Source organism: Nicotiana sylvestris, chromosome 6 (assembly GCF_000393655.2).
Source record: "Nicotiana sylvestris chromosome 6, ASM39365v2, whole genome shotgun sequence".
NCBI lineage: Eukaryota > Viridiplantae > Streptophyta > Magnoliopsida > Solanales > Solanaceae > Nicotiana > Nicotiana sylvestris.
The window spans coordinates 10,207,863-10,230,109 of record NC_091062.1 but is presented as its reverse complement, the minus strand read 5'-3'; the positions used below and the strand labels follow the sequence as shown (position 1 = coordinate 10,230,109).

The window sequence follows — 22,247 nt, the reverse complement described above, 5'->3', positions numbered from 1 at the left end:
TCTTTTATTGCCCCATAAAATTTTAGGCGATTCGGATCCAATAGTCCGGATTCATGCAGATGGCGTATAGCACATGAAAATTTTGGAGTCGACCCGAATTTTAGTTTTTTGGCCCTAAATGCCAAAAAACGAGCAATGGTCATGTCGAAGCCATGGCTTTGAATCGCTTAAAATTTTGTGGGTCCATCATTAATTACCTAATAAACAATAGTCATGTCTTCACCATAACCCGTCCTCGCTTTTTGGCATTTTCGGGGCATATAAGAGGAATCTAGGACATCTTCATGAGGCCACGGGCTAAGAATTGCTTAAAATTTTGTTGGGCCATCAGAAACGATCTAATGAAATAATACTTATGGCAAAGTGAATAATACTTATCGCTTCACCATAATTGTTCCTCACTTTTTGGCGTTTAGGACCATAAAATAGGAATTGATGATGATTTTCAATTTTTCGTGTCCTAATGTCCACGTCATCTCCATAAATTCGGGCGAAAACTTGAATGGTATAATGAAAAAGTTTGTTGTACTAATATTGAAGACTTGAATACTTCGTCCTCATAAATGAACTAATAAAATCTTGTAGCTATGCCAACTTTTCTGATCTTGACCTCTCAAGATTGCATATGTTCTAAAAGAAATACTATGCAACTTGCTTTTTGAAATACTAATGAATGAGGAAAATTGTGAAAACTCCATTACATGACAGAAGTAAAACAGTGTGATAAACTAGCTTAACAAGATTCATGATTCACTAAAATGAATTAATTAGTACTAAGTTTGCTAGCCAATGAATCAACAAAATAGTTTACTAATGTTTCCAGTTCGAATAATTCTGGTTTCTATTTTACATCTCCCAAAGTTCAACACCTTGGCTATCATACAAAATTTGTGCATCTGTGGGAATCTGCAATACATTTGAGAAGCAAACTTATGATTCCTTGCACTATCCTTGCTTTTAATTTTTTTTTCTTTTCGGATTAATCTTGGGTCCATTTACGCGAGACTTCTCCAACCAAGTTATATCAGAAGAGTACCAGGAGGAACAAAGGAAAAGCTATAAGTAGATGCTGAGTCCACTGGGAACTCCTACGAGGCGATGATGAAGACTTGGTAGGACTAGCCGTTGCATTAGTAGCGATAGCCTTTTTACCCCTGCGAAATTTGAGACCAATAATGAACAACACAATCAAAGAGCAAGAATATACTAGTATGTGAAAAAATGATTTAGTTAGAAGTACATACCCAGTGGTTGCATATAGACAGTTGTCATAACCTGCATTGCAAAGAGCAGCAGTCAGATGGGAACATATTGAGGAATTCTCTGAAAAACTCAAACACAAGGATACAGTACAGTACATGACCAACACATAAGTGACATTTCAAATGTCATTTTGTTTACTCAGCGAAGGCAACTGAAGTTGTGCTTATCCATCAGCAAAATTCATCAACAACTTTTTTTTGATAACCGAGTAATCCTGAGGGCCAATGGCGCACAGTTCAAAACTCGGTGGATAATGGACCGTCCCACCTCTACCCGTCTCCACTTAAATACTATGTCAGTGGCAAGATTCAAACCCATAACCACACATGAGGCGCTGCACTTACCATTAGACTAAAGCCCTAAGGGCAAAAGTTCATCAACAAACTTAAAACGTCAATCTAAACTTATTAATGTCTCAACTTCCAGAAGGCCGTTTTTCACCAATTCACACACATGACAACAACCAGGTAGCTGCAGAAAATATACTTGTTGCTTTTGTACTTCCACAGCATATGGGCTACATATACAATTGACACTGAAGTAATATGAGCCGTTTTAAAATTTGACGGGCGAAAATATAGTTGGATATAAGTAGCAACTTATGAGATAGTTAGATAATCCGAATTTTTGACCTTTTGTCTTTGACTAGGAAGAATAAGATAAGACCATATCTAAGGCAAAGAGATGTAATCCTAAATTAATAAGATCTAACACTACCTGCAGCCTAATTGGAAATAGATTTGGGTGAAGAGTATGAGATGGATCTTTGTTTACGTACTTGGGTTCTTATTCGTTCTGACTCCAACTCCTCCAAAACTGCAAGCGATGTCAGTAGCTCCATTTTGCTGGTAGTAACTATTGAATGCATAAGATGCATGAGATGCAATGTTGTCAGGCTCAAAACAAGGTTGGCTAGGTTGTATAGCAGAGCAGTCGACATTTCCAGAACCGCAGGCCCAACTCAAGGCATTCTGAAGGTCAGCTTCAGAAGCAGAAGATGAAGCGATGCACCAGGTTCCATTTGAACTGGTAGCATTTCCATCCGTATTCACGTCTACAACACCCTTTCCAGTAAAATCAAGGTTATATACACTTGTCTGGTCCGGGAAAAATAAACCCCAGTTCCTCTCGGATGCTAAACCAGGCTTCCTGTTCTCATTGAATAACGAGAAAACGTAAGTATCAATCGACACTCCTGGCTTAGCGGGAGTTCCAGTATTGTTGATAACATGTCGTATCAAATTTGTGTTGTAAGTCTGTGCATTATCTGGAGTTGCGGCAGTCTCTTTTGGAGATCCTTTAGATGGCCAGCCTGTTTCAGTGACCATGATATTAACTGTTTTGAAATTCAGACCCATTAAAGCATAGTTAATAGCATCAAGCTGGGCATCGAACATGTTCGTGTAGAGTAGACCAGTGTTGGAATCAATCACTTCGGAAGATGCCTCGAATAGAGCATAGTCTAAGGATACATTAGTCGAAGAATCTCTATATGCGTAATATGGATATAAGTCGATCATAAAAGGTGATTGATTCTCTGCAAGGAATTCCAGCATGGGCTTTAGAAAAAAGGCATGACTACTGTTAAATGCCCCTGCGGAAGGTGGGAATGACCGGGATAATACGCCCAATGAATGCGTACTAGAGACTTTAATCCTCTTATGAAGACCAGCTTTTCTCAAAGCCGTCAACACATTTTGCATTGCAGGTATGACCAGTGCAGATGTACTATTTGGGGCTTCCGTGAGTTCAGCACCAACAGTTATGTAAGTGATTTTTGTGGCTGGATAGTAAGGAAGTATGCTGTTTTTTAACCATGTATTAGCATTGGACTGGAACTGAGCAAACGCCAATAAGTCTGAGTTTGGAATTCCAATCATAAGCTCAATTCCGGTGTTCGCAAAGGCCTTGAGGACCTGGATATTAGAGTCGTATATCCTTACATATTTAATGTTGTGCAGTTGAATGAGCTGCACAACTTTATCAGGCGTAGGAAGATCGTCAGCATTTCGTCCATAGCAAACTCCAACTTTGCTTGCTCTGCAAATGCCTGCCATTTAGTGAAGAATGATCAATAGACAGCAAAGGAATATTTAAGCAAAGACGATAAGATCTTATATTCTGACTCACAGATTGTACTATATTGCATTCAGTTAGTCTCAAAGTTCATACTTTTGCTAACGCCGTTGGTCAAGTATGGTTTTTACTCAAGCATATAGTTCATTCGCCTTATTTTCTGGAAAGTGGTCATGTAAAGGATGGTAAGAGACCATTCGCCTCAGAGAAAAAAAAAATATAGCCAAAGAAACACATTGCTTTGATTTGCAATGTGCGGCGCTGATAAAAAGAAACAATCAGGCGAATGAATCCATTTGACAATTAATTCATTCATCTTCGCTTGTTAAAGATTGAAACTTGTATGCAAATCTAGTGGCACCAACTTCTAAATCTCCCTCGGGTCAAATTTTAATTTCCAAGTATTAGCAGACAAACATGAAGAGTAAATCTAGTAACCGTTAAAAAAAACCAAGCGAGAAGTACCAAATACTAACTAGGAATTGTGATCTGTGATCTCCAGAAAAAAGCAAATTAATTCATTTGACAATTAATTCATTCATCTTCGCTCGTTAAAGATTGAAACTTGTATGCAAATCTAGTGGCACCAACTTCTAAATCTCCCTCGGGTCAAATTTTAATTTCCGAGTATTAGCAGACAAACATGAAGAGGAAATCTAGTAACCGTTAAAAAAAAAAACAAGCGAGAAGTGCCAAATACTAACTAGGAATTGTGATCTGTGATCTCCAGAAAAAAGCAAATTAATCACATGAGATTTGATTAACTCCACATTGTCACTTTCCATCAACAACAACAAACCCAATGTAATCCCACAAGTGAGGATCTGGGGAGGGTAGTGTGTACGCAGACCTTACCCCTACCTTATGAAGGTAGAGAGGTTGTTTCCGACATTGTCACTTTCCATCATGGCAGATTATTTTACAACAAATTCAACATCTTGTTATCATACAAACTCAATCAACACTATTAATAACGTTTAAGTTATATACACTAAGATTTGACTTGTTATAGCAGGTTACTTACCATTTAAATTATATTACTAATCAACGCTCATTAGTAATATAAAATGTTCCATATTGTCACTTTCCATCATCGCACATTATATAATTACCAACAAATCCTTTACACCATCCGTGCATATAACTTAAACTCTTTTAAAAAAGCTAGAGGAACAGCATTCGAAATGCAACCACCACTGCTTATAAAGCCAACATTATTGAAAGCAGACAAAAACAGTTGCAACACATTAATGCATAAATAATGGATCAATAATTGTTCAGCTAACAGGTTCTGTCCTTCCTTTCACATATGCTGACAAGTCATGTAGAAGAACTTACCCTCCCACATACAAAAAGCAGAGGTAAACAAAAAGAAACAAATAAAAAAGAGGGTTAAAAATAGGAGAACCAAAAAAAAAAAAACCAGAATAATGTAGTTCCTTTAACACATTTTTACACTAACATAAGTAGGAGCAGAAACATGGTACTAACATTTCAATACACCTAAACAGGGATTTACAGTTAAATTTTGTACATTTTTTCAATGAAAAACCCCAAATGAAGCAAGGCATAAGCTGGTCAAAGTTTACTGCAACATTTCATCTTTATACCAGAGAAAAATTATCTCCTTCCACTTGTTTTAGCCTGGTGTATTAAGCTCCCACTAGGCGCGGGTCTGGGAGTGCCAAACCACAAGGGTACATTCCCACTAGGCGCGGGTCCGGGAGGGCCAAACCACAAGAGTACATTGTATGAAGTCTTGCCCTGTCTTTACGCAAGAGCTATTTTCACGGCTCGAATCCGTGACCTAGTGGTCATATGGTAATCACATGGTAGCAACTTTAACCGTCACGTACTCACTTTCATTTGTCTAACTATAGTAAAATGAAAATTTTAAATTTAAATTATTTTTAAATATATAAAAATATTATTCTGTAATGTATCATATAAATTGAGACAGATGGAGTAACACTTATGACTAAAGCAACTATGGAACACTCAACAACATATTTGATATGGGAGCTGAAACAACAAGTTAATATGAGTGAAATGTAGCATCAAGAACCTAAATAATTAAAAAAAACTGAACTTTTCATTCAAGAAATGCAAAAGGATAAACTTACCAAGAATCAATAAGAGCAGAGAAGTTGAAAAAATTATGACTCTAAATCCTCTTATCATTTTACTTCTTCTAAGAAATCTTGCTCTTTCTTCACTGCTCAGCTCAGAGTTCTTATTTAGCTCAATATATAAAAATAAAAATGTTCACTCCTGTATTTCGTAAGTACACTTTTTTTACAACGGCTCTTTGTAAAGTGTAGTACTTATATTCATTGAGCTCGAGAGGAGTGTAATACTGCAAAAATTGCAGAGAGACAGAGAGAAATAGAGGACTGTGTATTTTTGTGAATGTGTGTGTCAGCGGATTCAAGAATTATTTATGAAATGGAGTTGAGGGAATTAGCTTCGATTCCGCTGCTTTAAAATAATAAAATAATGTTATACAGTGTACAGTAGTATTTGGCATATTGGTATGTCTGTTCCCCACGAAAAGGAAAGTATAATATATACATTTAAAAAAACCAAATATGTACTACTCCTACTTATGTATTTAAAAAAAAGAATCTGTATGTATATATGTATTTGGTTTGTGTCTCACTGTATTTTGCTAAAAGCTTAAATGGTAGTTTGATGAATGGAATGAATCCCACATTGGACCGGGACAAGATTCCCGGTGTAGCATAAGGCTTGGCAATCTTTCTCCTTTCAAGCTAACCTTTGGGGTGGGAAGTTAGCGGTGGCGAATCCACATTGGCATTTGTGGGTGATTAAGCACCCATTACTTTTGACCATATGTAGTAAATTTACCGAGGCAATTATAAAAATATGTACATTATAAATATTGAGTGAGCACCCACAATATTCCTTTTTCTCTTCTTTTGGAATTTTTATCGATTAGCACCCATGACTTTAAAATCCTGAATCCGTCACTGGAAGTTAGACCCAAGAGGTATCAGAGTGAGGCTCGTGATCGATGTGGGCCCTAAAAAGAGGGGCGGAATGCCCCCGGACCAATTGAGAGGAGTGGAAATACTCTTTGTCCATGATTGTGGACACTCCAGATAGGACAGTGAAACCCCGAATAAAAATGTTTGAATCGAGGCGTGAGGGGGGTAATGAATGGAATGAATCCCACATCGGACCAGGATGAGATCCCTGGTATCCTTGTAAGGCTTGGGCAATCATCCTCTCTTCGAGCTAGCTTTGGGGTATGAGTTAGGCCCAAGATTTATTTTAATATAATTCTACAATAGTGCAGTACTTAGCACATTGGATCTGCTTTTGTTTTTTATTGGATGTTCGGTATCTACTTTAGGGTGCAATTAATTCGTTTTGAGGTTCGATAATTTGAATCAGGCAAGATAATCCATCACTTTGAGTATGAATCTGTATGTATATATTGGTTTGTGTCTCACTGTATTTTGCTAAAAGCTTAAATGGTAGTTTGATGAATGGAATGAATCCCACATTAGACTGGGACAAGATTCCCGGTGTAGCATAAGGCTTGGCAATCTTTCTCCTTTCAAGCTAACCTTTGGGGTGGGAAGTTAGCGGTGGCGGATCCACATTGGCATTTGTGGGTGATTAAGCACCCATTACTTTTGACCATATGTAGTAAATTTACCGAGGCAATTATAAAAATATGTACATTATAAATATTGACTGAGCACCCACAATATTCATTTTTTCTCTTCTTTTGGAATTTTTATCGATTAGCACCCATGACTTTAAAATCCTGAATTCGTCACTGGAAGTTAGACCCAAGAGGTATTAGAGTGAGGCTCGTGATCGATGTGGGCCCTAGAAAGAGGGGTGGAATGCCCCCGGACCAATTGAGAGGAGTGGAAATACTCCTTGTCCATGATTGTGAACACTCCAGATAGGACAGTGAAACCCCGAATAAAAATGTTTGAATCGAGGCGTGAGGGGGGTAATGAATGCAATGAATCCCACATCGGACCAGGATGAGATCTCTGGTATCCTTGTAAGGCTTGGGCAATCATCCTCTCTTCGAACTAGCTTTGGGGTATGAGTTAGGCCCAAGATTTATTTTAATATAATTCTACAATAGTGCAGTACTTAGCACATTGGATCTGCTTTTGTTTTTTATTGGATGTTCGGTATCTACTTTACGGTGCAACTAATTCGTTTTGAGGTTCGGTTAATTCGAATCAGGCAAGATAATCCATCACTTTGAGTATGAATCGTCCCTACCAAAGACACATTAGTTCTCAAGGCTCGAACCCTTATCGCATATTGCAATCTTAGGTGATGATTCATTGATTCATGTTTATGTGGTCGAAATTTTTAAAGAAATATATATTTATATTAATACCATTTTTTTTAAAAGAAGTAATTGCTTGTGATATTCCACGTTCGTTGCATTAAAATTCTGAATGTGACTGTAATGTATTAATATATCATTACTTTCTCTAATCTAACTATTATTCTAAAATTAGGAATATTCTGTTGTTAGGTAATAGATATTTCAATCGTACCGTAGCAAATAAGATATTTTATGAAGAGAAGTAAGTTTTATTTAGCCGTGGGGTTAAAATGTGATTTTTTTAGATCTCAGAGTACATGAATATTATATTCTATGTTTTTTCATGTTGTCTCAGTTAGTGAATATTGTAGACATCGAAATTTTAAGGGATCAAGCCAAATCCTAAATTAAAGATACTACAGGAGTCTTGAAATCCTAGGAGTCTATTAGGGTTTCTTGAAGTTTACTCTACCCTAAACCCTAACTCACACCTATAATAAGGGTTACATATTGTTACATACCATGTTTTCGTACGTGAGAGTACGTTGTAAGCCAATTTATGTAAGTTCAAAAATGAGATCGTTTTTTAAAGTACATAATGTAAGTTCATCATGTTATCTTGGAGGTTACAAATCTTTAAGATCATGAATAACGAGTACCAAGAGGGTTGGAAAGCTTAGAAATAAAACCAATTGAAGAAAACAAGTTTCGTCGAAAATCGACAAGTTTGGAATATTATAACATGTACTTTGAGGTGAGACTAGGGTTATTAACATTATAAGGAGGTTATTCTATGAGTTATTTTAGTCGTATGATAGTCATTTGCTATGTTTTTAAGGCAAGCAAGTTATGGAAAAAAAGTTGGCAAAGGCCACCACAAGTTACATTCATAAATATGCTGAAAATTAGGTCCAATGTAGCTGATCTTTCTCCAAATATACTTCGAATTATTGGGTTATCTACCTACCAAATTGAAGATTTGTGAGTCTAGTTTCTAACGCATTAAACCGCTCATCGATACGACATCGGAGTAGAGAGATATTCGCATTTTCACGAGACCGCGCAAGCAGCTCCCAATGGGACCCACTTAGGCGGTGGTCGACCTACTTCACTTTATAAACGATTTGGACGTCTATTTTTTAACTCATTTTCAATTCAACTTCGTCTCCAAACTTCTCCTAATCCTTCTAAATAGATACCACAAGGGTTTGAAGTGATTCCAAAGTGATAACACCATATTTCAACATCAAAACTTAGTTCTAGTAAAGAACAATACCTCTTTGAGGTTGTGTTGTCATTGAGGATTGTTGTGGGCTGTGTTTGGCTGAAATTTCAAGTTGTTGCTACTGGCTAAGTTGAGTATAACATCCTACTTATTGTGCTTACGCTTAATTTTATGTTGGTTAAGTTGTTAAGATGATAAACTACAAGATAATACTTGGATTAGCTTAAGTCACTTCTATGGTGTTGTATTGCCATTGAGGGTTGTTGTAAGCTGAATATAACTTGGATTTTGACTTGAAGTTACTGTATGAGGTATGTGTATTGTGTTTTTGCATGTTCTTAAGGTTATATTGATGTTGATTAAGTTAAATGGATGGAGTAGACATGAATAGTGAATAAAGTTACTAATTGAAGATAGTTGGAGTTGATGATTGTTTCTTTTGTTATAAATATATGGTATAAGGATGGAATCATTGATGAATGACTTCATTATCATGTTAATGATACTGTTAAGTTAATGTAAGAAGTCTATAAGGGGTGATATGGGTTATACGGATTTCAATCGGAGCTTGTCGTGCGTCGTGAAGTAGTTGTGACTTGTTGTTGTTATATGGTATCTTGTTATTGATATTTATATGTTGATGGATTTCTCTGGTTGTTGTTGTTGGTATATGGTATTGGAGGAGGCCTTTGTTACAGGGGATATGTTGCCCGAATTTACGTAAATAAGCTACTAGCTTAAGTTACAGACTTAGCCTTTGCTCAGCACTGATTTTGAATATCCTTATACTATGATAGATTAAGTTGACTTGTTTGAAGAGTTGCTTGGAAGGTATTAAGGACTCAACGGGTTTAAGGTATATTAAGGCACTTCCTTCTTTCTTTTGGCATGATCTAAAATGAAATAAACATAAATGATACGTTATTTCATAACGGATCTACTCCAAGCAACTAAGGTTGCCCATGTTGTTATTTCCTTATAAATTTATTCTAAGCAAGTATGTATGATCCTTAAATTCTACTGAGGTTCATATTGATGGTATAGATGTACATAATATTAATCGAAGGTGCAACGACCTTAGGTCACTCCGAAAGGTTTAGAACGTGATTCCATGAGTCCAGCATGCATTGTATATAGTATCTATTTTACTCTACCGAGCCGCGCTATAGTCGGTCGGGTGCGGCACCTATTGTGCAACCACTGGTCAGTTGGGTTTACCGAGCTCTACATGATCGAGTATGATTCTACCGAGCCTTATGATGGTCGAGTACGTTTTTACTGGGTCCTCTTTGAGGCCGGGTACGATATGATGATGATGCCCATAGAGTCGTACGTTTTTTAAAATTTATGTATATATACATTATGCATTTCATGTCAGTAGCTCCCAGAGACACTCAGATGTTACAGGTTGTATCTCATCTATCTCTCTTTACATTATTGTTCTTGTTTATGTTTTCCTGTCTTACATACTCGGTACTTTATTCGTACTGATGTTCCTTTTGCTTGGGGATGCTGCATTTCATGCTCGTAGGTCTTGATTGATAGGCTGACAGTCCTCCAAGTAGGCTATTAGCTCAGCGGAAGGTCTTGGTGCACTCTAGTTGCTCCGGAATTGCCTATTTGGTCAGTATGCTTTGGATATGTATTGATTGGTATGGCGGGGCCCTGTCCCGTCCTTTATGATTTTATGTACTCTTAGAGGCTTGTAGATAAATGTTAGGTGTATGGATACTTGTATGGCCTTGTCAGCATATGTTTTGAGTTTATAAATGGTCATGTCGGCCTTATAGGCCCGTATGTCACATGTATAAGTTTGTATATCATGTTGGATCATCATATGTTGAGTATTCCCTTATGTTTTATTCTTGTTATCTCATGACAGGTTTTTTAGTTCATTTACCCATGATAGTATGATAAGAAAGATATGTTACGTTGGCACTCGGTTGAGTAAGGCACCGGGTGCCCGTCACAGCCCCTTCGATTTGGGTCATGACACATATTCCCTTGAAGATGTGTCACAAAATCCCATAAACTCTTAGGATATTCACAAAGAGATCAAGGCATAAAATATTATCGTGATCAATAGATGGTCTTCTTGATAATCAAGTACTTCAAGAAGAATATCCATACAATGATCGACTTTCATGGAGATCAAATACATCCCGTGAAGGTTTGCATCATCCTATGTTCGAGAATAAGCTGATCCAACCCTCGAATCACGGAGGACAATTCAGAGAAAGAATTAAGGGATAAACAGAGTTGTAACTCGCAATGTTTATCAATAAAATCACTTTATTCTTTTGTGGTTGCAGTTTATTTTTCATATGTTGGAAATTAGTTGCAAACAAATTGGCACGCTCAGTGGGACCAGTTCTGCCCTTCATCTCTTCCTCCTGTAAATCGAAAACTCCAAGTTTCAAAATCATTTGTTGCGATGTAGAGTACTTCATGTCTCGTCTTAAAGTTTCGGCAAGCCCACACCCCGACAAACCTTGAAGTAGGGGGCATTTGTAGATATCAAAATTTTAAGGGATCAAGCCAAATTCTAAATTAAAGATACTATAGGACTCTTGAAATCTTAGAAGTCTATTAGGGTTTCTTGGAGGTTACTCTACCCTAAACCCTAACTCACACCTATAATAAGGGTTATGTGTCACAAAATCCCATAAACTCTTGTGATATTCACAAAGAGATCAAGGCATAAAATAATATCGTGATCAATAGATGGTCTTCTTGATAATCAAGTACTTCACGAGGAATATCCATACAATGATCGACTTTTATGGAGATCAAATACATCCCATGAAGGTTTGCATCATCTTATGTTCGAGAATAAGCTGATCCAGTCCTCGAATCACGGAGGACAATTCGGAGGAAGAATCAAAGGATAAACAGAGTTGTAACCCGCAATGTTTATCAATAAAATTACTTTATTCTTTTGTGGTTGCAGTTTACTTTTCATATGTTGAAAATTAGTTGCAAACAGATTTTCAAGAAAATAAAATTAAATTGCGTCAAGAAAATAAAATCAAGATCGAAAAATATTGCACCAATCATAGTATTTTATTTCAAATAATATGAGTGTACAATCTCTATGAATCCTCAGGTGGGACAATGTACTGGTTTCCATTCATACACTACTCTTTGTTCTATAATCTTCCCATATTCATTTTCAAACATGATTGTTGATGGATACTGTTGATTAATTGATACCTCAACAAGTATCCTAGCAAATGTAAGTCTTTCCTTTTGTGATGTAGCACTATCTGCCTTCAATGGTTTTCCTACCATTCCTGCAATTTTAGCAAGTACATTATTCCCCCTGTATTTGATGTCCAATCCTATTAGCCTAATCCATATAGGAATCCTGTCAATTGTCTCCTTTTTCATATCAATGTCCTGCTTCCAAGGCTTGATTACTATTAGCTTTTTATCAAACATCTGGACTCCTTCCTCAACTGTTCTGTTTCTAGCTTCTTCAGATTGAAATCTCACAAGGAAAACTCCCTTATTCACTACTGCAACTTTGTCAATTCCTCTATTTCCCCAAATTCTTTTGAAATAACCTTCTATAACTGCTAGAGGTGGATTAGATCCCAGCACATGCATATCAAATCACTGTTGATTTCCAGTATTCGACCTCCTCCTTAATATCGTCAATTGTGATTTTCATATTTTGATATGTCAATTCCTCACTACTCAAGTCGAATCCTTCAGTTTGAGGAATCGGCCCCACTATATTACTCCATGAATTCACAGTTTGTTGCGGTTTTTCCGCCTTTGCTTCCTCCATCGCTTCTTCTTCTACCATATTCGCCCATGAGCTCTTCCCGTGACTCTGCCTGTTGCTGTTTCCACTTCTATTTACCAATTTGCATTGGTTTGGCGTCTGATCCATCGTTCCTTTTGCTAAATTCAGCGGTGCAATTCCTTGGAGCACATTAATACTTTTAGTTTTCTTCGCATCTGTAGATTGCGGTACATTCTGCTTTCCTCCATTTATGACATTGCTCTGCCATTGTTTTTCTCCTCCTCCAGCTTTCGATTTCCTACCCATTACTAGCTTTCACTAAGAGGAAATTTTTATTCTAGAGAGAGAATTTTTTCGGTGTTTAATCTCCTTTTTTTCACGATACAAAGACAATTATATACAGTATAATTTTTCGGCGAAGGATGTACGCTTGACCACCCTTGACACATAGGTTTGCTACGCTACTGGTAATAGTGAGTTAGATATCTTAATCAGTTTACTAATTAATATTTGTCATAAAAATAAATCTACAATTACTTTATAAGTGACCACATTGTGTAATGTTTTTAACACCACAAGTGCAGAGTTAAGGTATTATAAATACCTATGTGTAGGGGTGTGCATTTGAATCGGTTTATCGATAAATCGAATCGATTATTTGTTATCGATTTATCGATATCAATTTATCCATTTCGATTTCGATTTCGAAAATTTTCTTATCGAGTTATTGTGAGCACGTGATTTTTGCCCTGTATGAGAATTACTCCCAAAAATTCAAAATAAAACAATTTTCCTTTGTGTGCAATGTTTGAATTTTCGTGGCACTTTTGGATAATTATTTATATTTCGTCTATGCATGTTTATTGGTTAAATATAAAAAAATATGTCGCATTTGCATTTAATATGTAATTCTACAATTAGGAGTAATTAAGTTTGTTTTACAAAATGAAAAAATTACAAAAATAGGCATCTTTTGCATTTTTAGCATTTAATAGTCCAAATTGTGTGATTTGATTTTATTTGATGTTTAATTTTGGGTGATAATTATTATTAGAAGTTAATTAGTATTTTTAGATAATTTTGGTTTTTATAATTTAATTTCATACATTTTAGTTTTATCAATAAGTGAAAGAAAAAAGAACAAAAAATAGACGAAAATCGGATTGGGCCTCTTCTTCAATTTTAAACCACAAGCCCAAGGATACCCAATCTTCCCCCTACGACCCGGTCCATTTCAAACCGGGTCGACCCAGTCCATAACCCAAAACCTCACCCCCACCCTTTCTATTTTCATTCTTGAACAAAAAAGGCAAAACCCTAAAAAACAAGACCTAACCATCTGCCCCCCCCTCTCTTCTTCTTCTCCAAAGCTTCACCAAGAACCCCTCCCATAGCTGCCCCCCCCACAGCAACACACACACACACACACAACAACACACACACACAGTCTTCATCGTCTTCAACCAAATGACCCTACTGTATCGCCATGGCTGCTGCCTTTTCTTCTTCGTCAAGCTCCATCAGCCGTTGCGCGAGCTGCTAGGCTTTACCTTCTTCTTCGTCGTCACGTCGCCGGAAAATCGTCGTCAAAACCCAGCTCCACCAAACCAGTCCGTCGTTGCTGCTGCTCCGCCACTACTGCTGCCCGTCGCTGCTGCTGCTCCGCTCCTGCTGCCCGTCGCTGCTGCTCCGCTCCTGCTACGTCCAGCCATGGACGAGCTGCAGCTCGCCACAGTTGCTTCTGCTAACGTCCAGCCATGGACGACCCGGACTGCCCAGGATGTTCAGCTACTACGGGGCAGCCGCATGTGGCTGTGGATTTTCCGGCGAAGAAGCTGGCTAGACAGCTGGATTTCACGGTGTTCGGTGGCAGTAGTGGTCAATCTCCGACCACCGTTATGCCAGAGCAAACAAAGCAGATTCAACCGCTTGTGAAATCGATACAACTGCAAAGGCCACAGACGCAGCAACACATGGTGTTAATGCCGACGAAACAAACTGCGGTGCCGACTACTCATCCTTCAATACGACCTCCTCTGAAACCAGATTCTCCAAGAGCACGACCAAGGCAAAGTGTTAGTGAGGTAAAAGATGGTACTCCTAAAAAGCAGAAGCAGTGTAACTGCAAACACTCTCGATGTCTAAAGTTGTATTGTGAATGCTTTGCATCTGGCATATACTGTGATGGGTGCAATTGTAACAATTGTCATAATAATGTCGAAAATGAGCCTGCTAGACGTGAAGCAGTTGAAGCTACTTTAGAGCGTAATCCACATGCATTCAGGCCTAAAATCGCCAGCAGTCCACATGGAGCTCGAGATGATAAGGAGGAAATTGGGGATGTCTTAGTCTTGGAAAAGCATAACAAAGGCTGCCACTGCTTAACCACAAACAACTGCTGCTCGTCGAGCTTCAGTTTCAATTCGTCGAGGTCGTTGTTTGTCGTTTTGAGTTCGTCAAGGTTAAAAGGAAGGTGGGTTTGTCGTTGAAGTCAAGATCCGTTAGTTTGTTGGCAGTCATGGTTCGAGTTTTGTTTTCGTTCGAGTTCGTCGTCGTTCCGATCCGGTTAGTTGGTTTACGTTTCGATTCTGTCCGTAATTTGTTTGATATTTTCGGATCTGAAATTAAATATGTTCGATATTAATTTCATGTTTATCGTTTTGTTATTTTCTTCAGTTTGTTTCATTTTTCTTGTTTATTTTTTGTAGAAATTGTTAGTTTAATTATAATGTTGTTAGATTTAAGTTGAAGTTCAATTAATTATTTTTTCAGTTTGTTTTATTAATTTAAAAGGATTTAGTTTTAATATAGAAAAATATTAGTTTAAATCGTTTGAACCCATCATGTTTGTTGTTTAATATAGATTTAATTCGTGTTCATTTTTTTGTTTGAAATTCATTTTTAATCCAGTGATTTAATGTGAGTTTATGTTTTGGTTTTAAATTTTTTGATTTAGTTTGAATCATACATCTTTGTTGTAATATTGTTGGATTTAATTTGAAGATCAATTGATTATTTGAGTTTAGTGATTTGAATCTGTTTATTTATTTTGTCTAAGTTTAATTTGAATTTGAGCTCAATGATTTGAATATATTTGTTTGTTATTGTTGTTGAATCTGAAAATAGGTTTGTTGTTAAAAATATTGTTCAGTCAAAATAATTCCAGTTGTTTCTTTGTTGTTCATCATTTATTTTGAGTTTGTTCATAAAATTTGATTAGGAATTGGTTATAGCTGTTATATTTTGGTTAGTATTGATTAGGTGAATTGGTTATAGCTGACGGGGTAGATTGGTGAAATGCAGTATTTTCAGGGTTAAAATAGTAATTTCAGTAAGGTCGGAGGGGTATTTTTGGAATTGAAAATCTGAACAATTGTTTATTTTGAGTGCTCTGTCCATTAAGATTAAATAATATTTTAATAATATTAAAATAATTCATAATGGGAGACAAGACATAATGGTGGGGAATAATGCATTTGTTTAATCAATAATGGGGGACAAGACATAATGGTGGGGAATAATGCACTTGTTTAATCAAAAATGGGGAACAAGACATAGTGGGATTGTGGGACTCAAGAAAAGTTGATTAAATAAATAATAATTGTATTTTTATGTAGTAGTGGGTTTGGTAAGAGAAAGTGGTTGTTTTTATTATTTGATTAATTGATTAAAGGGTTTGAGATGGGAGATAAATAGGATAGACTTGAACAGATTTTAGGGAGGACAGAGAAAAGATAGAGAAAAAAAGGGAGCTGAATATTGAAGAGAGAGAAAAATTCCGAAAATATTAAGACTTCCAAAAATACAAAGAAAAACATCCTGGAAATTCAAAAGAAGAGTATATACACCTGATATATAATTTAAATATTCTGATATACGGATTCAGAAATTAAGGGTTGAACATTAACTAGTCTTTCAAATCTGAAAAGATTCCCTTGGCTTCTGTCCGTTGATTGTTGTTGGTGTTTCTGGATTTTTATCTTGATTTTAAAATCTGTCACTGGTTTCTCGTTGCTGGTTGTTGCTGGTTACCGGGTGTTGCTGTTGTTGTATGCTACTGAATTTCTGCTGATCTCCCTTTTCTTTTGCTTCCAATATCAGGTACACAACTAACACGCTGGTTACTGTAAACTGAAACATGAAGCATGAATACGAAAATGAAGAGTTGAAGTTCTGAATTTATTTTAATTATATTCTGAATTTTATTTGTATATATAAATTATTTAGCTTACTCTAATCAGAATCATGTAGCTGTTTTAAAATATATAGTGGAACATCTGACGATAGCTTAATGGATGAACTATCTATATATTGCCTAAAAATAAATAAATGGTGTAGTAACTCCGTCTAGTTAATTCGTTATTGTTGGATGATTACCATGTCTCAAAAAGCACGTTAGTTCATCAAACGAATAGACCATTTCGGAACTTGTAGGAATATTGTTTAGTTAAATACTATTGGTTAATTTCAGCATGTAAATGGTCTACGATTAAAATTAAATTGCTAAGTTTTTTTTTTTAATTTGACAAACTGTGAACATGTCTAGTATAATGTAACTAGGTAGTAACATGTGAATAAGATGACTCAGGTCTAGTTTTATGCCATACACGTTGGGCATGGACCCGCATTGGCAACGGACTGTCCTGATTGCATCATTTTCAGATTTTATGAATCATATTCGAAAGCCTACTATAACAACTCAAGCATGTAAATAAATTAAGACTTTCTCTCTTTCATTTTGTAGAGACAAATTTAATAGAGAAAAATGTAGGCATTTTAGGATTGTCCTTTTAAAATAAATGAGATGAGCCTCGCCCAATAAAACGCACCAATTACGGGGCCCTCAATAAATGTTTAATTGAATACATAGATTTCGAGATGGGCCGTTTAGCAAATTTCATGGCATTCTCCAAAGTAATAAAGCGTTAGATTCTTTAGGCGCGATTTTAATAATACTACATCCCTAAACTCAGGTGCGCATTTATGCGACCCAAATCCAAATCTCAACGGAGTCAAAACGTGTCAACAACCATGGGTGGATTGATTGCGATGTGGTTCGAAATGCACTTTCACGACGTTGCAATTCTAAAAAATAATATTAATAAAAGCGGTTTAAAGTTGATAAAAGCACATAAATTATAATATGTATTATATCAGATAATCAAGCCGAATATAACAGTTGAGCGACCGTGCTAGAACCACGGAACTCGGGAATGCCTAACACCTTCTCCCGGGTTAACAGAATTCCTTATCCGGATTTCTGGTTCGCGGACTGTAATACAGAGTCATTCTTTTCCTCGATTCGGGATTAAAATTGGTGACTTGGGACACCCTAAATCTCCCAAGTGGCGACTCTGAAATAAATAAATAAATCCCGTTTCGATTGTCCTTTAATTGGAAAAAACTCCCTTCCGCGCCCCTTCGCGGGCGAAAAAGGAGGTGTGACAGTTATCGATTTCGATTTCGATTTCGTCCTCTCCGGTTATCGATATATAAGATATACTAAAAAGACAACTAAACCCCTATTCTATAATACAATTTCCTCTGACCTAACTTATTATTTCCATTTTCCTCTACCCTTATTGTTCCTAATTTCCTCACTCGAAAGTTACAAAACAAAGGATAAAACGATCTCGGGCATGGGATTTGTTTGAAGAAAAAGTTGATGCTAAAGGAAATAATAAATACGTAGGTAGATTTTGTGGACAAGAATATTTTGTGACAAAAAGCAAAAGTACGACACAAATGAATAGTCATGTTGATAAATGTCCAAAGAATCCTTATAATGTTGAAAAAGGTCAAAAACTATTACAATATCAAGCATTACCGGGGGGTAATAAAGGTGATCTTATTCCATGGAAATTTGATCAAGAAGAGTGTAGGATGGCTTTGTGTGGTATGGTAATTGTTGATGAACTTCCATTTAGTTTTGTTGAGAAGGAAGGCTTTAGAAACTTTATGAAAGTGGCACAACCTTGTTTTCATATTCCTTCCCGTACTACTGTTACACGGGATTGTTTTGCTCTTTTTAATGTGGAAAAAAACAAACTAATGAAGTTTCTTAAAGGAACAAGTCAAAGAGTAAGTCTTACCACTGATACATGGGCTTCTATTCAAAAAATTAACTATATGTGCATCACAGCACATTGGATTGATAGTGAATGGATTATGCATAAAAGAATTTTTAACTTTTCTCCAATTACTAGTCATAAAGGTGAAGATATGGCAAGGTGTATTATTGATATTTGCGTGAGTGGGGTTTGCAAAAGATTTTCACTGTCACAGTTGACAATGCTAGTTCAAATAATGTGACTGTGGAGAAGTTGTCGGACAAATTAGATGATTGGGGAACCAATTCCATGAATGGTCAACACCTTCACATAAGAAGGGGGTTGATTGGGGAACCAATATTGGTTCTTTTAGTATAGTCTTGATCCATATTAACATTATGTTTTTATAGAATGATTTGTAAGACTGCTTTTATGCCGATAAACTTGCAGTAATACGAGTTATCTAATGTTGATATGTCCTGCATTAAACAAAAGTATCCTTAATAAATCATCTTTTCTGCATGTGAACAGCTACATCTGTAAATTAACGAGATATTTCCTCCATGCAGTTCAGCTGATAATTAAAGGATATCGTGGAAATGGCAACCTATATGTGGAGGAAATATGCAGATTATGTGTACACAAAGTGGGAGAAGACAATTCTATGGGATATGGTCGAACCATTTAGGAGACCAAAATCGTTTACACCTCTTGTCACAATCTATGTTTGTGCATTTTATACAGGGGTTATTGGGGCAGCCATCACTGAGCAACTCTACAAGGTATAGTTGCTTTAGGTCCTTAATTTTGTTACACTAAATGCTTGGCCTTTTGTTTGGAAAAACTTGGAATTGAAACTTCATGAAGTTACTTTTGGAACTTGAAAGCACCACTGCGTTTTTTGGTTGGAGGGGTAGAGCGGGATTATAAAACCCCCGATATAGTTAGTTGGACAAATGCAGGATTGAGTGGAAATGCATATAATTGTGTCATGTTAGCCTGCTCGTGCTAACTTCCTTCACCTTGCTACTTTGTTTAGAAGAGGGTCGTTGAGTCAATGATGAGTTATTATAAATCAAACTCTTAACTTTTGCTACTTGCTCATTTATACATGGAAAGTGCAACTTTAAAGAATGGAAGTTCAACACATGATTTACTTGTCAGAAAAAGAGCTCCACTCATTATTCAGAAGTTTCATTAATTTGATTTTTATAATAAATGGTTCTAAACTATGATTGATCATTTTTTAGTTCATGAACAAGCTTCAGTTATCAGTTTAGTATTTTCAATGTGCAAATCCTATGGTCGGGACTCGTACATAGTTTGATTTGACCTCCCTATCTGAAAAGATATTGCAGTCAAGGTAGGAGAATCATCTGAATTTGTCTCTGTCTTATCTAGTCACATTGATCCATTTCTTTTGCTTCTTCTCCTTTGATCTAATTCTTATTTTTCAGTATGCATCTGCTTTTCGGAATAAGTTATCTTTCCCTCTAGCTATAGCCTTTTTTAAAAATGTTTTGTATAAGTCATTGCCATCTCAGAAGATAAGTAGCTTACTCATGTTCTGTATCATATGAGCTATATAGAAGTACTCATTTGTACAAAGTAGATGACTTTCCCTTGTATGTTAAGAATCAAATTTACTTTTTCAGCCTTTAGTTTACTGTTTGTTCTAAATTCTTGTCTTAATGTAAGAGCTTTTCCCCACTATAATAACAGGAAAAATACTGGGAAGAACACCCTGGGCAAGAAGTGCCTCTAATGAAGCCGATGTTTTATGGCGGCCCTTGGAGAGTAATGAGAGGTGATGTTCCTCCTATGGGAAAGTTCAATCTCTGAGCAGCAGTCAGTTGATAGTTATAAGGTATCTAATATAAGCTCTATGAAAAAGAAAAGTATCGAGATATGTTGTAGGTGCACACGAGTTCAAAATTCTATCTGTGAACCAAGTTCAGTATATAAGTAGAGAAGGGTAGAAGGGCATACCCATTATCCACTGAAAAGGGAAAGATACCACTTTCTTTGCATTTATCGTGTGTTTATATTTGACCTATCCTCACTTGTAAAGATTTTAATCTAGCTGTTTACTATGTTGTCGGGCGTTTTTCTGATCCTTACCGGGTTGTTTGGGGCAAGTCTAGTAGTATCTCGTTGTTGTTCCTAGAGTGCTAGTATTACGGCTACTTCTTACTATCTTTCGCTTCAGTTTTTCGCTGCTTGTGCCTTGTTGCTATTGCTAGTGCTATTGCTTTCCTTCATCTATTTTTTCTAGTTCTTACATTGTTGTTATTATTTTTCTGGCTATTGTTGTTGATATTTGATTGTTTGTATTCATCCTCTCGAGTCGAGGGTCTTTTGGAAACAACCTCTCTACCTCCCCAGGATAGGGGTAAGGTCTGCGTACACACTACCCTCCCGGACCCCACTTGTGGAGATTGATTTCACTAGTTTTGTTATTGTTATTACTATGTTGTCTGAGATAGATGAGTTATGAAAAGTAATGAGAAGTGACTTGAGCAACATTTGCGCTACAGTTACACTATTGCAAACTACTCTAAGAGAAGTAGTTATATTAGAAACCATAATACTACTAACAATTAACAACTTAAGAGTTACTGCTGTCTATATAGGTTTCTAATGTTTACTAATTTATTTTGGTCCTTCCCCATCTCTAATTTCCCCTTGTCTTTCTTCTTATTTAAATTGGTGATATTCTTTTGAAGAGAAATTTCATTACATTCCTAGTTTTTTATTTGTGTATGTATAAAATATCAAAGCAAATGATTTAACACGGCTGAATTTCCCAGAATGTATAAAGTTTCATTTCCATCAATGTCTGAAAATTTTGTCCAAAGGACATATAGTACTTTAGTGGAGTGTTCTCTTTTAACAGTTGTTGTTGCAGATTATTGAAATGACCTGTCAACCGAGGTTTATAGCTTAGTGGGTAAAAATTGCATGGGGTGCCTTATTTGGTCGCCCACATTTGACATATACCTATTTTTTAAAAACTTTTAACATGTACCTACTTTTTAAATAATTTCAGCCCCCTTTCTCCTCCTCCTTCTCCTCCTTCGTTTTCTTCTTCTTTCTTCTGCTATTGTTGGTGCTGCTATGGAACTAAAGAAAGAGCCATATGTGTCATTGTCATATGTCTTTGGTGTCTGATTACGTGTGTGACCCAGTCGATTCAATTGTCTTAGACCTTAGAACAATAAACTGATCAGCTAAAGAAAAGAAATGTAGAATCTAAATCGTAAAAATAGTACAAAAGATAAAACAATATTTCCCCGGTGTAAATATCCTATGACACTTCCCTTAGGAACTTAAACTGAGTAAAAATAGAACTTTAACATATTATCTTTAGGCTAGTATTGAACAGGTTTTACTCCTCCTTCTCCTTCTTCTTTATATAGTGTTAGAAATTTTTACAAATGAACTAAATAACTTCAGCTCTAGAGCTTTAGAGCTGAAGTTCGCTAGTTACAGAACAAAAACTTCAGCTCTAAAGCTGAAGTTTGCCAGTTACAAAAACAAAAACTTCAGCTCTAG

At 36.3% G+C, this 22,247-nt stretch overlaps 4 protein-coding genes across 4 annotated transcripts; 2 read left to right on the top strand and 2 right to left on the bottom strand.

Annotated features, from left to right (window-relative positions):
* Positions 1 to 790: 790 nt before the first annotated feature.
* Positions 791 to 5,750, bottom strand: LOC104226180 (glucan endo-1,3-beta-glucosidase 13). The gene is made up of 4 exons (XM_009778098.2): positions 5,463 to 5,750; positions 2,042 to 3,313; positions 1,245 to 1,275; positions 791 to 1,154 (listed from the first exon to the last, which is right to left on the bottom strand). Exons 1-4 carry the CDS (start codon positions 5,518 to 5,520, stop codon positions 1,025 to 1,027), a joined length of 1,491 nt encoding a protein of 496 aa, XP_009776400.1. The 5' UTR covers positions 5,521 to 5,750; the 3' UTR covers positions 791 to 1,024.
* A 6,243-nt stretch (positions 5,751 to 11,993) lies between these two features.
* On the bottom strand, positions 11,994 to 12,500 carry LOC138870254 (uncharacterized). The gene has a single exon (XM_070148048.1). The coding sequence runs from the start codon at positions 12,498 to 12,500 to the stop codon at positions 11,994 to 11,996; it is 507 nt and encodes a 168-aa protein (XP_070004149.1).
* Positions 12,501 to 14,399: 1,899 nt separating this feature from the next.
* LOC104226183 (protein tesmin/TSO1-like CXC 5) lies at positions 14,400 to 15,131 on the top strand. The gene has a single exon (XM_009778101.1). It carries the CDS (start codon positions 14,400 to 14,402, stop codon positions 15,129 to 15,131), a length of 732 nt encoding a protein of 243 aa, XP_009776403.1.
* Positions 15,132 to 18,387: 3,256 nt separating this feature from the next.
* Positions 18,388 to 19,070, top strand: LOC138870253 (uncharacterized). Its single transcript, XM_070148047.1, has 2 exons — positions 18,388 to 18,723; positions 18,912 to 19,070. Exons 1-2 carry the CDS (start codon positions 18,388 to 18,390, stop codon positions 19,068 to 19,070), a joined length of 495 nt encoding a protein of 164 aa, XP_070004148.1.
* Positions 19,071 to 22,247: the final 3,177 nt, after the last annotated feature.